The sequence below is a fragment of the Cyclopterus lumpus genome, chromosome 23 (assembly GCF_009769545.1).
Source record: "Cyclopterus lumpus isolate fCycLum1 chromosome 23, fCycLum1.pri, whole genome shotgun sequence".
NCBI classification, from domain to species: domain Eukaryota; kingdom Metazoa; phylum Chordata; class Actinopteri; order Perciformes; family Cyclopteridae; genus Cyclopterus; species Cyclopterus lumpus.
The window spans coordinates 14176327-14194893 of NC_046988.1; the positions used below are offsets into that span (position 1 = coordinate 14176327).

An 18567-nucleotide genomic window follows, 5' to 3' on the forward strand; every position below is an offset into this window, starting at 1 on the left:
TGCAGATGAAAAGAGGGGATGGAGGGGGGGGGGGGGGGGGTTAGCGTGTGTGGACACGATGACGGCGAAGGCCCGGGGGCATGGAGGGAGAAAAACATTAGAGGTTATTCACAGGCATCGCATGGCACATCATCACATACCTCTTTCTCTAAGTCACTCAAAAAACGCCCCTTAATCTCTTTCACACACACACACACACACACACATATTACCACACTCCCCTGTACAGCGGGGGGGTTTAAGAGGGCCTGTATGGATCAGTTCCCCACTAATCAGTACATGAGAGGGATTCTTCACATGCAGTCAGGTTGCGTGTGTTGAGATTAAAACGTTCTCCCCTCGGGGCGTTGTTTCCTGAATGAGGAGCAACGCCTCCCCACTTTATTGTATTATATGTGAAACGACCGTATTAAAGAGGGATTCCTATTGTGTGTCGATAACAACACAACTCGGATCGTTCCATTTTAAACGAGCTTCCTTCCTCCCGTGTTCTCGCTCGGGCAGACTTCACCGTGTTGTTGTCGTCTAGAAACACTGATAGGATCTATACGCGCGGTGAGGGCCACCGGCCCCCATTAGCCAGCATGGAGCGCTGCACCTGCATCCCACACTTTAAAATACCTCCTGAAGGTACAACCGCATGGGGCCTCGGGGCGAAGGATAACACACACACACGCACACTTTGTTGTCCATGAAGTTAAAGTCGTAATTCAGATTTTTTATTACCTAAAAGTAGGAGTACGAAGCTCTAAAAAAGACTATTATGAGCAAAGGTCCTGCAGAAAAAAGTATATAAGTATTATCAACAAAATCAACAAAAGTGTTTAGCAGAATGTCCCCTTTTCACACTGTTTTAATCATTATATATTTTATTTGACTGTATATTATTATTGAGGAACTAACATGTTATTCCAATACATTTATTTGACAGCTGGAGTTGCTTTGCAGACGTTTATAAACATATACACACATAAGCTATGATTGATTTTTATAGATGAAACTACCCAAAACCACCTTCACCAGCAACAACATTAAAATGCTGCTTACGTGTTGACACATCAAACAATAATTCGTTAGTATATTGTGTAACTTTACGAAAGCCTAGTCGAGGCATTTCTTTATAGTGGGTTTAAGGGATATATTTTGTTGACAATACTTGTGTACTTTTATGTAACAAACTTTGAACACATGACTTTTACTCCTACCTGAAGTATTGTTATACTGTGGTATCGTTGCTTTGGTTTTGGGGCTTTTACTTTTGAATACAATTGTCAATACGTGATCGTAAATAGTCCAACACCGCCCTCTAGCGGTATGAAATGTCACTACATCTATTTTATCATGAGTGTGAAGCAGTGATTTTTTCTTTGATTTGTTTATTATTTATATTTCTAAAAAGTGACACTGTGACATAACACACAATAAACAACAATACTAACTTATATACGGGCCCCCTAAAGGACCACAATGCAACATCTGACAGGAACACTATGACAATAAATAACTTAAAACAACAAATAATTAAACTGATAAACAACAAAACAAGGTTGGACATTTTTTTACCGTGACAATATAATAAAACTTAAAACACTTTGTTAAATATAAGTTAGAGGAACATTTAACACACCGTCCTCATCAAAACAACAACAACAACGTCACGTATCGAGGACGCGCTCGAGCCAACACCACGCGACAGGCACCGACAAGATGGCGGCCACTTCAGAAACAGAGGAGCTGCGGCCGTGAAGGAGAGGCTCGGTATGCTGATTTTTCTCTGATAAATAACAATAATAAACGTGTAACAGTGGAGCCGATGGTACGTCCGTGGTCGGCTTATCACACCCGGGCGGTTTGTTTGAAACCAGAGCCGACCGCCGGGAGCTGATCTCCGGCCAACCTGTGAACTTGTGAGGATTATCACAGGCTAACGCGAGCTAACATGCTATGCTAAGCATGAGCTAGGGCCACTAATCTCTTTTAATATATACGAGAACAAGCACACCGCTTGTTTGTGTGTGGTTGTACTTCAAGCTGTGTTACACACGTATCCCGTGCGTTATTTCCACAGCGGTTTATGTGCTATTTGTGGATTATTGCAGTGTTTTGTAATCGCAGCTCCCCGTCGCTGCTATCAGTTACACGCTAGCTGTAGCTTCGCTAACTGGAGAGGAAAACGCTACTTAAAAAAGTTTGGAGGTTTTGCGACCCTTTGGATCACGTGTTCGTTTTGCTGTCGCGTCGCACAGTTTGTTTAGAGGCCGGAGGAGATGATCGCGTTGTCTTCTGGGTACTTTTACCCGTGTTAGCCTTTTCAAATGCCCGGTGTTGAGCCACTTAACGCCACGCAGTCCACAAGGACAAACCGGGCGACGCGCGCTAACCGTGCTGATTTAAAAAAAAAAAAAAAATTAAAAAAAAACTTCGGTGACATCAGAAACTCTGAGAGCGACCTCTCCTCTAATGGCCTCTCACTGGTCACCTCCTGCACACCTGTGCTGTAACTCTTACTGTAACTTACAGGGTGGTCCACATCAGAACCCCTCTGAGGTCCACATGTGGTCGTTGAAGTTGTTGCCACGTTTATTCTGCTCTTGTGTCGCTTATCTGCAGAATCGGGGGCTCTGTCTTGGATCCCTGACAGCCATGCGGGTTTTTATTTATACCGCAACGGCTGCACGCGCTCATGACAGCCCGATCTGATCAACATGTACTGGATAAATATGGCCCCTCCCACAAAAAAAAAACCACAAGTTGGAAACCTAATGTTTCCATTGCTTTCTGGTTGCTTATGCAATTCTCCCTTGCAGTCAGTTGGTTTTCCACTCTTTCATTTCCACAGCAAAAGGGAGTCCTGTACTGGGACAAAAGGCTGCACCACATTGCAAAGCTCCGTCCCCCTTTTGTTGAATAATCTTACTTCTTTGACCTCAGTGGGGGGGGGCTCAGCCCACTCAGCTGAGGTACACCAACCCCCCCAAGGGGTGTGAAAAGAAGCCAGAGTAGGAAGTAGAGTGGAGACTGATTGTTTGATTTTAGTTGCCATTTCATCTGGAGCTTCTGAGCCACTTATTAGCTGTCCCAAAGGTTTGGACCAGCTGGTTTTTTCTGTATTTCCTGTTTACTATCTCAGGATAAGTTTGGTCTTGTAGTTGTTTTTTCACGTCCAGGTTCATGCTGCCTCTCTGTTTTTCCCGGTGGACGTGCTCGGCAACACGGTCATGTTTATCAACTAGTTATTTATCTGTTGGCCCGTGTTTCTGTGAGGAAATGTTGAAGCCAGCTCACCACCCGGTAGTTTGCTGCGGTTTATTGTGTGTAGCTATTGCCTCCATAAACAAAAAGTGATTAGATGTAGTGACTGAGATTGATTGTGTTTCCAGGAAGAGTACAGGATGTCATTATTATATGAATTACACTAAATGTGTGTGTTTGGCTTTTTTCGGGTTAGATGGTCGAATAATATAAAGATCAGCTTACAATTACGTAGAACTCGTATAGATCTAACTCTCTCTATTCGGTATCTGCCTCCTTATTCCATCTATTCATCCTGACTGACCGCATCTGGTCTCTCTGCCCTCTAGAAGCCACCATGCCCGGGGGAGGGTCCCGTTTCTCAACTCGTCGCCATGGTGATATGAAGCCAGCGTGAAGCGTTGAGACACCCGCTCACAGACTCTCGCACACACACCGTCAGCTATTGACTGACGCGGCCGGCTTCGGCTGTGTGTGATGGACAGGTGCAAGCATGTGGGGCGGCTGCGGCTGGCCCCGGATCACTCCATCCTCAACCCCCAGAAGTGGCACTGCGTGGACTGCAACACCAGCGAGTCCATATGGGCCTGCCTGGGCTGCGCGCATGTGGCGTGCGGGCGCTACATCGAGGAGCACGCTCTGCAGCACTTCCAACAGCAGCACCACCCGTTGGCTATGGAGGTTAACGAACTTTACGTTTTTTGCTACTTGTGTGACGACTACGTCCTGAACGATAACGCCACCGGGGACTTGAAGCTGCTGCGCAGTACGCTCAGCGCCATCCAGAGCCAGCGCTATGAGGTCACCACCCGCAGTGGACGCACCCTCCGCTCGGCGAGCGCCGCCCCCGACGCCCTAATGCCATGCGCCGCCCGCGAGCTGCAGCTAAGGGACGAAGACAGGATGTTTACGGCGCTCTGGCACCGCCGCAGGGCGCTAATGGGACGTGTCTTCCGCCTCTGGTTTGCACTGACTGAATGCGGAAAGAAGAGGGAGGAAGAAGAGAGGAGGAGGGAGGAGGATGAAGAGCAAAAGAGGGAGGCGCGGGAGAGGAGGCGGGCTACAAAGAGGCAGCTACTGGAGGAGTTGGAGAATGCCCCTCTCCGGAAGAGCCGGCGCTTACGCTCGAAGAGCAAGAGAGTCGCCGATGCGGCGGTGACGACGCCGTCTCAGAGGACGCGCAACCAGACAAAGACCCCCGTGACCCCGTCTCTCACCCGCAGGCCGAGGACCCCGAGCCCTGTCACTGTGACCCCCAGGAGAAGTGAAAGGACGAAAAAGGTCCAGCCAACTCCCAAACCCCGGACCCGTTCTTCAACCACCAAATTGAGGCCCAAAACTCCCCCAGCGACCCCCTGTTCTGCCCAAACACCCGTTCCCCGCAAGCAGAATACCAAACAGGGCGGCTCGCCCTTCAAACGGCGTCCCACGGTCACCCCTGGAGTGACGGGCCTGAGAAATCTAGGCAACACTTGTTATATGAACTCCATCCTGCAGGTGCTGAGCCACCTTCACGTCTTCCGGGAGTGCTTTCTGCGCCTGGATCTGACCCAAGCGCTGGAGCTACTGGCGTCTGCCGTCCACGGCCAACTGGCAGTGAAGGCCCCGTCCCAGACCCAGATCCAGTCTCAGACCCAGTCCCCTCTGATCCAAAGGAGGGGATTCCATGCCAGTTCGGGCTCTGGGACCGGGCTGAGCGGCGGGGCCTCGCGGACCCGCAGCATGGAGCTGATACAACCCAAAGAGCCCAGCTCAAAGCACATCTCCCTCTGCCACGAGCTGCACACCTTGTTCCAGGTGATGTGGTCGGGCAAGTGGGCGCTGGTGTCTCCCTTTGCCATGCTGCACTCGGTGTGGCAGCTGATCCCGGCGTTCAGGGGCTACGCCCAGCAGGACGCTCAGGAGTTCCTGTGTGAGCTGCTGGACAAAGTGCAGCACGAGCTGGAGAGCACCGGCAAGCACACGACCACCGCCGGGGTCCCCCAGAAACGACTCATCAAGCAGGTGCTCAGTGTGGTCAACACCATCTTCCACGGCCAGCTCCTCAGCCAGGTACGAGACACACACACACACAAAGACCATATATATATATATATATATATATATATATATATATATATATATATATATAATATGTGTTAATAGATTAAACCTGATTATCTGTCGCAAACAGTTTTTTCTGCCGAACTCGTGGTAAATTGTCTTATTTTCTGGTTATTTATTATGCAAAAGTGAATTCCTTTTTGTTTTTGGGCTGTTTACACCGTCTTCTGGACTAATGAAGTAATATCGCTCCTAAGTGGGTTTAGTCTCGATAGATGTCATGTGTGCTCTTCAAATGGGAAATTAAGTAGTTTTTATCTATTCACTAAAGTACATTTCCTCCCTTTTACAGCAAAAAAAAGCCTTTTTTTAATAAGGCATGAGCCCACTGCTTTTTCTATCCCCGCTCCAGTGGGGATGAATCTCAAATTGAAAGTGTAATATCAGAAGAATAGTTTCACTCCTTCCAAGTAAAAGGACTCACTTTGTTTATGCGTTTCCAGAGTGGTCGTCAGACCTGGTTTAGTGAGACACTGACAGTCATTTTGATTTAAACCATTCAAGTTCAGCGTCACGTTGAAGTGAAGCGCGGCGGCGTGGAGCGCGAGGACAAGAGGTCAGTGTCTCCTCGCGCTGTGACACCTGCTCGCGCTGAATAGAGGGCTGTGTGGCGTTCAGGGGGCATCGGCCCTTTGGCTTTTTTTAATATACTCGATACGGCATCAAGAGTGAGAACCATTGGGGTGGTTATTATAATATCAGATTAAATGTGTAATCTATCGCTACGCGCCCCCCACACCCACAGGTGACGTGCCTGGCCTGCGACCACCGCTCCAACACCGTGGAGCCGTTCTGGGATCTGTCCCTGGAGTTCCCCGAGCGCTATCACAGCAACAGCCGGGAGTCGGCCGCTCACGCCTCGTGCCATTTGACGGAGATGCTGGCCAAGTTTACAGAGACCGAAGCGCTGGAGGGAAACATCTACGCCTGCGAGCAGTGCAACTGTGAGTTCAGAGCGTCTCTTCCGTCCCAAGACCAGAAGACTAATTCTGGACCCTTTTTTGTTCCTCTTTTGGGTATCGAGGTTAATCCCAAATGTTGAACGAGGCTTTTCTTATTGAGTATTGTTTTGTATTGCTTTTTGTATAACATCACTTTTTAAAAAGAAAAGTTAAGAGGACCGAGAGATAACATGCCACAAAGGTTTGGCATTTTTTAGTTGGTTTTAGGTTTAGATGTGCCTCCATTTTAAGAATTTGAATGAAATCAAATCCGACCCTCGGCTGCACGTCAAACCCTCGCTCCTATTTTTCTGTCTTTTAGGCTGAACTGTCGAGTAGAAAAAGCCCCAAAAAATAAATCTATTTTGATCTTGCGCTAGTGAGTAACTCGCCAAGAAGTAGTGACTTTGAAAAGTAGTCCACATTTTAGATTGTGATGTTTGTGAAGTCCACAACCTAGCTGGGAGCTAGCTGCAGCGACGTCCGTACTTGCGCGTCAACTCTCTCTTTTCTTATTTCTTTCTCTTTTTTCCGTTTGCAGCTGCTCGCCGGCGGTCCTCCTCCAAACCGGTCCTCCTGACTGAGGCGCAGAAACAGCTGATGGTCCACAAACTGCCTCAGGTCCTGCGGCTTCACCTCAAACGCTTCAGGTAGGACCGCGTTGCACCGCTCGGCTTCGTTTTATCGACGCAAAAGGGGGCGAACTGTGCGCAGAGGCTCACTGGTCGGGTCGGCGGCGACGTCACAAGCTAGAAAAGAGTATATAAGAAGGAGGCGTGGTCGGCGTGACGTCACCCATTTGTTTTGTGGCATTTTAAAGCCTGTTTTTTGGAGGGCAAACATATTTTGCCCATGTGTGAGATGCAGCGACCTGTCAATCACAAAGTGTCCCCGCCCCTAAACTATACCCTGCTTTATGGTCTATTTTACTTTAAAAGGAGCATAATGTATAGACTGGAAACTACAGTTTACAATGTTTACTGAGGGTAATAAATCAAGAAGTAGTCATTTTCCAGTCGCCCCCTGGTGGTCAGGAGAGAGAATGCAGGTTAGAGTGATTAATACTTCATATGTTTAGTTTAGTTTGAGATGCATCTTTTCCCCTAAAAACTACATTCTTGTGAGCTGAAGTCAAAAGAATAGTGATTGGCCCGTCGCCTGACTGGCTTGCTGTCTCGCGATTGGTCCTCAGGTGGTCTGGGCGGAACCACCGGGAGAAGATCGGCGTCCACGTCCGCTTCGACCAGCTCCTCAACATGGAGCCCTACTGCTGCCGAGACCCCTCCCCCTGCTCCGTTCCCAGCAGCCCCAGCAGCCCCTGCAGCGCCGCCGGCTCGCCGCGCCCCGAGCACTTCCTGTACGACCTCTCCGCCGTGGTGATGCATCACGGGAAGGGCTTCGGCTCTGGCCACTACACCTCCTACTGCTACAACACGGAAGGAGGTGAGTGACGCGACGCGGCCGCGGCAGGGGGCGGGGTTAATTGGTGCGCCTCGTGTTCTTTAACTCGTCCTTTTGATGCTGATTGGTCGTTTCCTCTCCCGCAGGCTTCTGGGTTCACTGTAACGACTCTAAGCTGAACGTGTGTTCGGTGGAGGAGGTCTGTCGCGCTCAGGCCTACATCCTCTTCTACACACAGCGAGTAACTCAGGACAAAGACTGGCCTCTATAGGACCTGACTCCTCCCCCCTCCCTCAGTGAGAACACATTAGCACAGCCCCCACCTCTCGCTCTCTTTGGGCATTTTTATATCCTGGGAGGAAAAAAAAGGTATTTTTTTTTTAAGTCTATTTTTCTAAACAAGGAAGAAAACGAGAGGGATGAGTCCTTTTTTAAAAAAAAAAAAAGACTTTTAATAAGTCTGGTTCTGATTTGTGAACTTCTTGTACATGGTGTTTATATGTAGGTATTTTTTTAAAGAGAGAAAAAAAAAGAAAATGGTGACGTTTGTGTACAGGTGTGTTTTTATAAAAGAAGAAGAGTATCAGCCAAGATGTGTCTCAGTAGCAGCCGACAGACGGTGTCATGAGTCTGTGGCTTGTCGGACTGTAAACAATGTTTTTGTTTTTATAAATCAACTGAAAAATGTCTCTCAGTCACTTTAGATAGTCGTCACGGAACTGGACGTCGGGTTGTGGAACGTCCCTCACTAGAAATGGCCTCCCCCGTGTTCTAGACGGGTGTAAATGTATAAAAAAAGATGGCCGTGTTTCCTGCCAGAAATGCACTAATTTCTATTAGAAAAAGGTTGTTGTTTTTTTGTTTTGTTTTTTTAAATATGGGTTTCTAGTTAGAAAGGTCACGACGTTCTCCTGCGTCTGTCAGGGGGAACGCGGCAGACCTCAAGCCAAAGCCTTGGAGGAAAAAAGAAAAGGAAAAAACAACCTCAGCATTTCCAAAATGGGTGTTTTTATTCTTTCTGGGGGAATAAAAGTATTCCAAAAGGGACGTTAATATTGTTTTTTGCTCCAGAATGTAACGTGTGAATCCTCCCTTACCAGACGCATACTAGTGTACTAGAAAAGTGCCCTTTTGTTGAGATTATAGTACGCCACCGGCATATGTGTGTATATATACATATATATGTGTATATATATCATCTCATATCAAGGAAGAACCTGCACCCAGACCAGCATTTATATTATGAATGTATTTTTATAAGAGTCCTCCTCAGAGGGTTTTTAAAGCAACAAAAAGAGGCCATTGACTGTTTTAATAAACAATATGTATACAACCGCTGATTGTTCAACACCACCAGCAGTTATGACTGTCCTATCACCTTTAAGTGTACATGCTGTATTTTATTTACTGTGTGTGTGTATACAGATTGATATTTATCTCCATACTGGAGAAAAACTGTACAACATATAAAAAAAAAAAGGTATTTTCCACCTCAACCATGTTCCCTTCAAAGCACACATTGTTTTATTTTTCCTTTTATCAGACACATTGATGGCATTGTTGTGTGTGTGTGTGCGCGCGTGTGTGTACATTTATGGAAGTTATTCTATGCAAATTGTTACCTCAATTTCTTCTAGAGAAAATTACCTCAATAAATGAGAATATTTTTTCATTTTTCTACAGAAGATGCCGGTGTCTTTGCTTCTCCGCATTACGTAGACCCAAAAATAATTACTGTGTGTTGTCTCAATGACTCATATTTAATAGAAATTATTTAGAGTAGTCAAGAAGCTAATTAATAGATAATGAAAATATAATTAGTTGCACCCTAAATCTGAACTACAAAGTTAAACTATTTGCTTTAAAAATAATAATTAGTCTTCTAAGTGTTGTTCATTTAGTAAAACTAAACAGTTTAAAATCTACATTCATGACAAGACGACAGACTCACAATGCGCAAAACCATTTTAATCTTTTTTTTTCTTTCCTTACAAAAACATTTTTTCAGGGAGTTCAAAACAAAGCATTTTTTTTTTTACCTGGGGAACAAACGGTGGCAGCCACGATTTCAAAGACACCCCCTCCCCCCTCTACACAGCTGCAGATGTTGGTGCGTGAGGAGTTATTAGAGCTTTTAAACGAGGAGACGTTTGGCCACTTAAACCCGTCAGCAGCATGCGTACTAGAGGCTCAGATGGAGCCCTAGAAACGGGGTTTCCTCGTCTTTGATACTTGGGGGTGCGCTAGAATTCAGCAGCAGCTTAAATAAGCTCGATCATTTTTAGTAAAATGGAGGTTGCGCGCGTTGGCTCGTTTACAATTTCTGTCGTTGTGGTGGAAAGACGAAGGACTCTGTAGGCCGGTGCCTTCTTCCTTTTGCAAGCTGTGAGTGGTGCATTGTGGGTAGAGTACAGCAGCATTTTGGCATCCCTCAAAGCCGCTCTGAGACGACAGCGTCCTGTTTAAGAAGAGGCTTTTTATTTTAGGGGTGGGGGTCTGGAGGTGCTGTGTGGTGACGGTGAGGGTGCTGTTGTGTTTAAGGGGCGTCGGCTCGGGGAGGAGGGGGGAGGGGGGGGCATCAGTAGTCGTCTCCTCGGCTCACCACCTCCTTGCAGGTGGGCCGGAGCAGGATGGTGTGCTCGAACTGAGCGGTGTAGCAGCCCTTGGTGTCGCAGAGCGGCGGGTAGGGGTCCACGATGCCCAGGTCGCACAGGTTCTTCAGCGCCATCAGGTACTTGCTCTCGCCCAGGCGGTCCAGCCAGCGCCGGCAGAACGCCAGCGTGCCGAAGTGCTCGTTGACGACGTTCAGCAGGTGCTTCGCTCGGGGCAGCCTGCGGGAGAGGAGAGAGGGGGAAGCAAAGAAACGTCCATTACAATTCGATTCATTTTTTAATAATTCATGTCGATGGAAACGTCCCGAAAGGCAGCAGGGGGTCGTATATATAAGACAACAGGTGCATGTTTTATGGAGACCGACTCTTACCTGATGGGGACGTGGCCCACGTCAAAGTTTTTCATGTAGTGAGAGCACTCCATGTCGTCGTGCACCATTCCTTTACCGGTGCTGCCGAAGGTCTCGATGGCGTACACTTCTCCCTCCTGCGGGGGGGGGAAAGAAAAAAACAGATTGTATAACGTGAACATTTAGCGACACTTTTTACATTTAAGAAATCATTCAAATGTATAATATTCCTAAAAAGAGGTCCGATCCATCGGGATCATTTGCCTCCCAAGTTCATCGATTCCTTTTTATGTTTCTATAACGATTCAATCTTTTCTTTCCCCTATATTTATTGGGAGAATGATGACGGTGGTAATTAACTGGCCTCCATCTTTGTTGCTTCTCCTCCTTTAACGATGGGCACCGTCTTGCCAGCGTGGATCCGGTACTGGCCGATTGAATGGCCGTTCAGGTTTCGGATCGGCTTCACTGGAACGGAAAGAAAGAAGGTTCAGAAATAAAAACATGGTGTATTATTACATGAATGAATAAACATCAAATGGTGCGACTGTTCTAATTAAATAAAAAAACATTTTGAAATAATATTCTTGCGTTATTTAACCCGCAGAGTGAAAGGCGTGATCCAGTTTCAGGAGTTGCAGGCTTTCAGTTAAATTCTGCATTTATATTTCAATAATTTAAGCTTTAACTTTATAGTTTTGAACCAGGACCGTCAGTATTTGGATTAAGTAGCTCTACAGCGGTTACTTCAATGTGCCAGATAAGATATTTAATAGTGATAACGGACGATTGTCGATCCATAATTACAGTTTAACCATCACAGTGTGCAATAAAAAGCTTCACCGACGATTGTCATCGGATTATATTCAGTAGAAATATGCAATCGGGACATTAATGCTGAAATTATATTTAAGATGGTGGCAAAACAACTAAAAACAAGACCAAAATAAACCGACCTTGGTACGTTTTGCCGTCCAGCTCGACCTCGTAGGACTCCATCACTTCCTGAATCGCCTCCCCGACGTCACACAGACGCACGTCGATGCCGGCTTTCTGCGAACAAAAAAAAAACAAAAACAGGAAGTGGTGAGCTTCAAGGCGGCGAGCAGATGACAACACATCGGAGAGAAGAAGCGCACCTTGATGCCAGTGTTGGTGGCGTCCTTCACGGCCTCCAGCAGCTTGTCGTACTTTGGGTTAAACGTGACGGTGAAGGCACAGTCAATGATCCGCCCTGCAGAGAGACGGCAGGAAGCAGAGCGGCTTTAAAATACGAGCAGGACGTCATCAAAGCTCATTCCTAGCGACACGTCATACAAGAAGAACATTTCTAGAAAAGGAGCGGGTGGGGGCGGTTAAAAACTCTATAAATACATATTATTTTCCAAAAATGGTCTCACATAGACACATGGAAAGATGTATACATTACAATGTTTTCAAATGATTGTCAAAGAAATTCAACGTTTATTCACGGCAGACGCGTTTGAAGGCCTCTCCAACTTCGTTCCCGCGGTACCGTTAATGTGCGTGCCGAAGTCGATCTTGCAGACGTCGTCGTACTGCAGGACGGTGGTGTCTCCGGCGTTGGGAGTGTAGTGGGCAGCACAATGGTTGAGGGAGCAGCCGGTGGGGAAGGCCAGTCCGGCGTTCAGGCGGTCCTCTTTTATCACCTTGCGAGAGCAGTCCTCCAACCGCTCGCTGGGGGGGGGAATCGAGCATTCGGGGGTTTAAAAAAAAAAAGTGCTCTGAATGCTCCGGCTGCAGCTCCTGCGTTGATAAGCGGGCCAAACCACAATAACTAATTAATAATAATAATACTGATGAACGCAGCCTCACCAGATTTCAATCATGGTCATGCCGGGTTTCATGAAGCCGCGGACGTGCTGCCGGACTTGTCTGTGCGCCTCGGCCGCCTGTCGGAAGTCGTTCCAGACCTCCTCGTTGGCTTTATCCAGCACCCGCTTCTCTTGGTGGGTCGTACGCCACGCTGCACTGCGACTGGGAGAAGAAGAACAACAACAACAACACACGTTTACGTTTGTTTTAGCCTCACGGCAAACTGCCTTAATGGAGGTGGAGCGACTCAGTTAACGCGTTCATGTCCCAGTGAAACGGAAGTATGGAAGACAAGAGGGATTTAAATAAAATCCTTTGCATTTGATGTCACGATATTTTTGGTTGACCTCGTTGGTTAAATGGTAGCTTCCATAAAAGCAATGATTATATTTTGGTAATCTCCTTTACATACATTGTTAAACATCCTATGACTGGGGATGTGTTCTCGAAGGCTTTTTAAACATGTATTTAATCTCAACTTTAAAGACATAAGGCAGCAACTGGTTCCACGAGATAACAAGCTGCACCACCCTGACCGGGGTCAACAAGTGTGTGTGTGCCCCTCTTACCCGTCCTGTAAGGTGGGGTATTCACACTCCTGTCCGATGGGGAATATTCCACTTGGGTATAAGTCACAGATGGGCACAGATGGAATCTCAGTCTGAGTTTTGGCTGAAAGCAAAAAATTAAAAAACAGTTCATCAAACTGACTCTGAAAGTCAAACTAGGAACAGAGATCGCTCTTTACGCTCTTTACGATTGCGAAACTATAAATATACTATAAGGATACTATAAAACCGTCAGGGATATTCAACTCACGTCCTTTCTTCTTCTTTTTCTTCTTCTTCTTTTTCCCTGCCGCGTTTTCTCCATCGTCTCCATCTGTGTGAGTGAAGATACTGAAGTCACGCCGATCGTGAAGCACGCATGCGACGCGTCGACATCATTTTAATTAATAAGACGACGGCGATGATGATGATGAGTTATATATCGGGGGGGTTGAGACAATCACCTTCCTCGGCGTCCTCCTCTTTCTCTTTGTCTTCTATCGCCTGCTTTTCCAGCTGTTTGGCCACTACGGCCACTCCGTCACCCTCCGCATCGGCGCCTGCAGCGAGAAGAAGATGATCAACAACAAGCATGCGTCAAACGGTCCAATACGCCGTCGACTAGCAAGAAGAAGCTGCCGCGTCAGCACAAACGGCCGAGAGTAGACGGTGATGTGGGGAAACAAAAGCGTGCATAAAAAGGAGGTACAAGTATCATATCTGCATGCTCATTTAGGGCAGATCTCCTAAATATGCATTTACTAATATCTCTGAGGCCTCACGTAAGAGTACCTCCCGATGCCGAGGACTGATTTAAACGCAACACGACGTGGAACTCATTGTCGGAAACACAGGATTGTTTCATGACACTAATGAAGAAAGTATATTTAATGTGAATCCTTCGCATCATGGCCAACATCCACTATATATATATATATATAAATAATTATTTAATATATATATATATAAAAAAAATATATATATAATTTATATATATATATATATATATAAATATATATATATAATTTTTATATATATATATATAAATATTTATAAATAAATCTTTAATATATATATATATATATATAAAATAATATATATATATATATATATATATATATATATATAAAAACATTTGCCGGGACAATGTTGAGTGAATTGTGGAGGATCTGCTAATGTTTGATAGTGATGCATTAATTACGACTCGCTCAAAGCTGCAGCTGTTCTTACTATGGATGCTAAGCGGGTGGAGTCACCATCAACATCAGCAAAAATGTGGATGAGTCAGCTACAGAAACTGTAGTTTATACATTTACTCAACGCACACATCGCTTTAACACAAAGGATGTAGCACTCACTCATTTGTTCTCTTTATTCACAAATAGATATTCAAAGTTGTAGTAATACAACAAAAAAATAAAGAAGAGCATTTACATACATATCTCATAAACGGTGCACGATTGTTATCACGATTAAATTAAACGTCCTTTAAAATGTCCCTGGCGTTTATTCTGTATGCTGTAAAAATAGGACACAGTAACATGTGTCTCTATTGCTGGTGATCTAATGTGAGTTGGATCAGACGTGGTTGAATTATTAAAAATTAAATCATCCTGTGGGATTTTTTTTCTTCTTTACTTGCATAACAATTCTGGCAAACGGTGAATTACGAAACAGGAAAACTTGGCTGGTGGCTCAGTGCTGTCAGCCAGGAGGACAGTTCCTACACGGAGCGGTTAGATCGGCGCACCCTTTGTGTTTCCTCTCAAAATAAACAGTGTGTTGCTTTTTATATCAGCTGTGTTAAATGTCACTGTTCCCGGACTGGAGCCGGGCGTGTTTTACAAGGCCTGACAGGCGCAACACCACCCACACTGCCCTCCAACCCGCATGGCTAATGAGCAGCGGCCGCAAGCTATAGAGGTCTTAGCGCAACCATTTCCGGTGGGGCTTTCAAAATAAACATCGGATTTAAGCGAGGTTATGTAGATGCGTATTACCTGATAACAAAACACAACAGAAGACATGCAAAGTGTAAAAAACATTACTGCTAATTAATAAACGTATAATTATTCTGAACAAGTGTCATATCAGGCACAATATGGGAATCCAAATGGAGTTTGCAAACTAGAAAGAAAAATAAGACGGTGTGTGTTCTATTAAAATTATTAACTTGTGTTATCTCGCCAACCAATTTCTGACACATTTGTGTTGGCTTAAATTACAAGCATAAACTGATATCATATTTTGAATTATATCCCTATGCAATATTAAAATTGGTGTTTAATTAATGTAAAACTATAAGCAAAATATCTTATCACCGTTATATATATTTAACAATATAAAAACATTATGAATTAAGTTTAACAGTCTACTATCCTTTACACATAATAAGGCTGTGATATAATTACACAAACAAATAATACATCTCAGTACACCTTTGTTGTTAGTATATAGTCAATAAAATGTTATGTAACTCAAAGAAATGCCACCTCTTGCAAAATGTGATATTTCATCTGATGGACAAATAACAATTTTAATAGGTACTTACAAGTTATATTTGGTTTCAACAACCTAGTAAAAACATATATATATGTTTCCCACACGCGAAGACCACCTTTTATTTTGAAGGCCACCTCCCGGTACTTCCGTGTTCGTCCCAGCTAACTGCGGGTAACTCGCTATAATAAGAAACAGCAGCTCTGCTAGCTTGTTAGCAAGAAACTGGTCTAGCCAGTCTCACCTGTCGTTGCGGACTTGTTCTTCTTCTTCTTTTTCTTCTTCTTTTTCGCTGTCTCTCCCACGGGCTCGGCCTCCTCCTTGTCCTCCGCCTTCCCGTTCTGCTCCCGGTCCGGGACTGGCGTCTGGTCCACTACCTCCTCCGCAACCACGTCCGCCATGATCGCAGGCGCTGCTGGAAAGGGAAGCGCAAGGGACTGTGGGAGTTGCTGTGTGTGCTGGTGCCTTCAGGGACACTCGTAGATTTCTACGATTGGTGAGTTATATTCTTCATCGTCTATTAATTGTTTTCACGATTATTATTGGTAGTGTTATTACTAGTAGTTGTTTTAAAAGGCTAATATTTGACAGTTTATTCAATTATCACAACTTGAACATCGAGCCCTCGGGACACAATTAATTACGTTTTTCTTTATGCAAAACTGAATCAAAAAGAAGATTCAGTGTCCAAGTAAATAGTCTTTTTCATTCTGCTCTACTGAACAATGTGACTTTTATTTTGTCAACTTTTGGTTCAAGTGTGTTTTAAATCCTACCAAACCCCTTTGTGGCGTTCCTAACTGGGCTTCTGAACGTATCTCTTAAAAGATCGGAGCTTAATGTGGAGCACTTGAAGGCAGCACAAAGTAAAACATGCCGAATCAGCTGAAGGGGAGCTCATGCATTGAGGAGTGAGTCTCATTGGGGGGGGCACATATACACAGATAAACTGAACTGATTACAATAATATAGATACAATATATTGTAAATAACAAAAGTGTAACATTAACAAGGGTTTAAAAAAAATTAATACATTATTTCCATCTTTCAAGTTAATTCAATTCAGTTAATTTTATATAGCCCAAAATCACAAAATACAAATTAGTCTGCTGGAGCTCCACAGACATGAAATCAATCTGTACTGCTTTGATTTGACCGCCCCCCCCCCCCCCCCCCCCCCATACTTTACTCAGTTCAATAAAAATGGTCTTATATTTCATTGTGTAACTGGTTCCAGAGGGAAAATAAACTAGAGCTTGACTGCTAATAAAATGTGAGAAAACAACGGATAACCACATCGTTATTTTTAATTAAAATGAGTGTGATTTAAAAACAGTTTTTAATTTCTAAAATAAAACTAGACCACATGGGACCAGGACTGGATTAAAAACCACCATATTTAGACTTAATAAACCTGGACTGGACCAACACATACACCTTAGATTCTTTTAAACCCAGTTTTAGATGCATGGAATAGATAAAATAGACAAAAAGTGTGATTTCACAGTCGTCGTCGTCGTCGTCGTTGTTGTCGTCGTCGTCCCCCCCCCCCCCCCCCCCCCCCCCCACACACACACACACACACACACACATCTAAACCACATAAGACCAGTTATGGATCAGAAACCTCTATACGGAGACTTAATCAACCTGGTCTGGAACAACACAGATACTCTTGAATCTGTTTAAAACCGGTATTTATTTATTTAAAAACAGAAAGAAGTCTGTTTCATGACCTTTTTCTAAATGTAACCGAAGCTGCTGTTGCTCCGTCTGTCCACAAGGTGGCGATGTTCTCCAGCACGTGACGCTGAAGCAGCTGATGGAGACAACAGTCGAAACACGTCACGTATTAAAAATCTGTCACTTTCTGGAGGAGATTCGGTTCCTCGTGTCGTAAACAAACATTATTGTTTGGTACATTTGTCAACACCTGCCGCGTAATAAAGAAAACAAGTTTTCACTATGAAACAATCATCAGAATACAAATGAATACTTCTGGAAACCCTCCAAACACCTGAAACTACATCCAGGAGGTTGATGAGGTTCAATCTGTCCATTAATTTAAGAGAAAACCCAAAGTCTGGTCACACCAACCGGTAAAAGCATTAGTGAATTAACATAAAAATGTATCTGCGTCTAATTTGAAGGAAACGAGCACATTGAGAAGGAACTTTGTTAAAAGAAAACCTTCAAAACACATAAAACTCTTTAGAGCTTAAAGAGACAGGTCCTGAACCCTCAGGCGGGATCCCAGTGTCCCCCCCTTAAGGCCTCAGACCCTGAACCCTCAGGCGGGATCCCAGTGTCCCCCCCTTAAGGCCTCAGACCCTGAACCCTCAGACGGGATCCCAGTGTCCCCCCTAAGGCCTCAGACCCTGAACCCTCAGGCGGGATCCCAGTGTCCCCCCCTAAGGCCTCAGACCCTGAACCCTCAGGCGGGATCCCAGTGTCCCCCCCTAAGGCCTCAGACCTTGAACCCTCAGGCGGGATCCCAGTGTGCCCCCCTAAGGCCTCAGACCTTGAACCCTCAGGCGTGATCCCAGTGTCCCCCCCAAGGCCTCAGACCCTAAACCCTCAGGCGGGATCCCAGTGTCCCCCCCTAAGGCCTCAGACCCTGAACCCTCAGGCGGGATCCCAGTGTCCCCCCCTAAGGCCTCAGACCCTGAACCCTCAGGCGGGATCCCAGTGTCCCCCCCTAAGGCCTCAGACCCTGAACCCTCAGGCGGGATCCCAGTGTCCCCCCCAAGGCCTCAGACCCTAAACCCTCAGGCGGGATCCCAGTGTCCCCTCCTAAGGCCTCAGACCCTGAACCCTCAGGCGGGATCCCAGTGTACCCCCCTAAGGCCTCAGACCTTGAACCCTCAGGCGGGATCCCAGTGTCCCCCCCTAAGGCCTCAGACCTTGAACCCTCAGGCGGGATCCCAGTGTACCCCCCTAAGGCCTCAGACCCTGAACCCTCAGGGACCTACTGACGTCTCCTGTTAAGTGGGACTGTGGGCTGGAAATGGGACAGCACTTAAAT

At 45.5% G+C, this 18567-nt stretch overlaps 2 protein-coding genes across 2 annotated transcripts; one reads left to right on the forward strand and one right to left on the reverse strand.

Annotated features, from left to right (window-relative positions):
• Positions 1–1680: 1680 nt before the first annotated feature.
• Positions 1681–9377, forward strand: usp44 (ubiquitin specific peptidase 44). The gene is made up of 6 exons (XM_034526682.1): positions 1681–1758; positions 3582–5304; positions 6101–6299; positions 6838–6946; positions 7489–7739; positions 7844–9377. The coding sequence occupies exons 2-6, from the start codon at positions 3730–3732 to the stop codon at positions 7966–7968; spliced, it is 2259 nt and encodes a 752-aa protein (XP_034382573.1). The 5' UTR covers positions 1681–1758; positions 3582–3729; the 3' UTR covers positions 7969–9377.
• A 273-nt stretch (positions 9378–9650) lies between these two features.
• On the reverse strand, positions 9651–15983 carry LOC117726409 (methionine aminopeptidase 2-like). The gene is made up of 11 exons (XM_034526684.1): positions 15787–15983; positions 13508–13603; positions 13315–13377; positions 13065–13167; positions 12496–12657; positions 12176–12357; positions 11799–11893; positions 11616–11712; positions 11024–11127; positions 10681–10796; positions 9651–10528 (listed from the first exon to the last, which is right to left on the reverse strand). Exons 1-11 carry the CDS (start codon positions 15941–15943, stop codon positions 10276–10278), a joined length of 1428 nt encoding a protein of 475 aa, XP_034382575.1. The 5' UTR covers positions 15944–15983; the 3' UTR covers positions 9651–10275.
• Positions 15984–18567: the final 2584 nt, after the last annotated feature.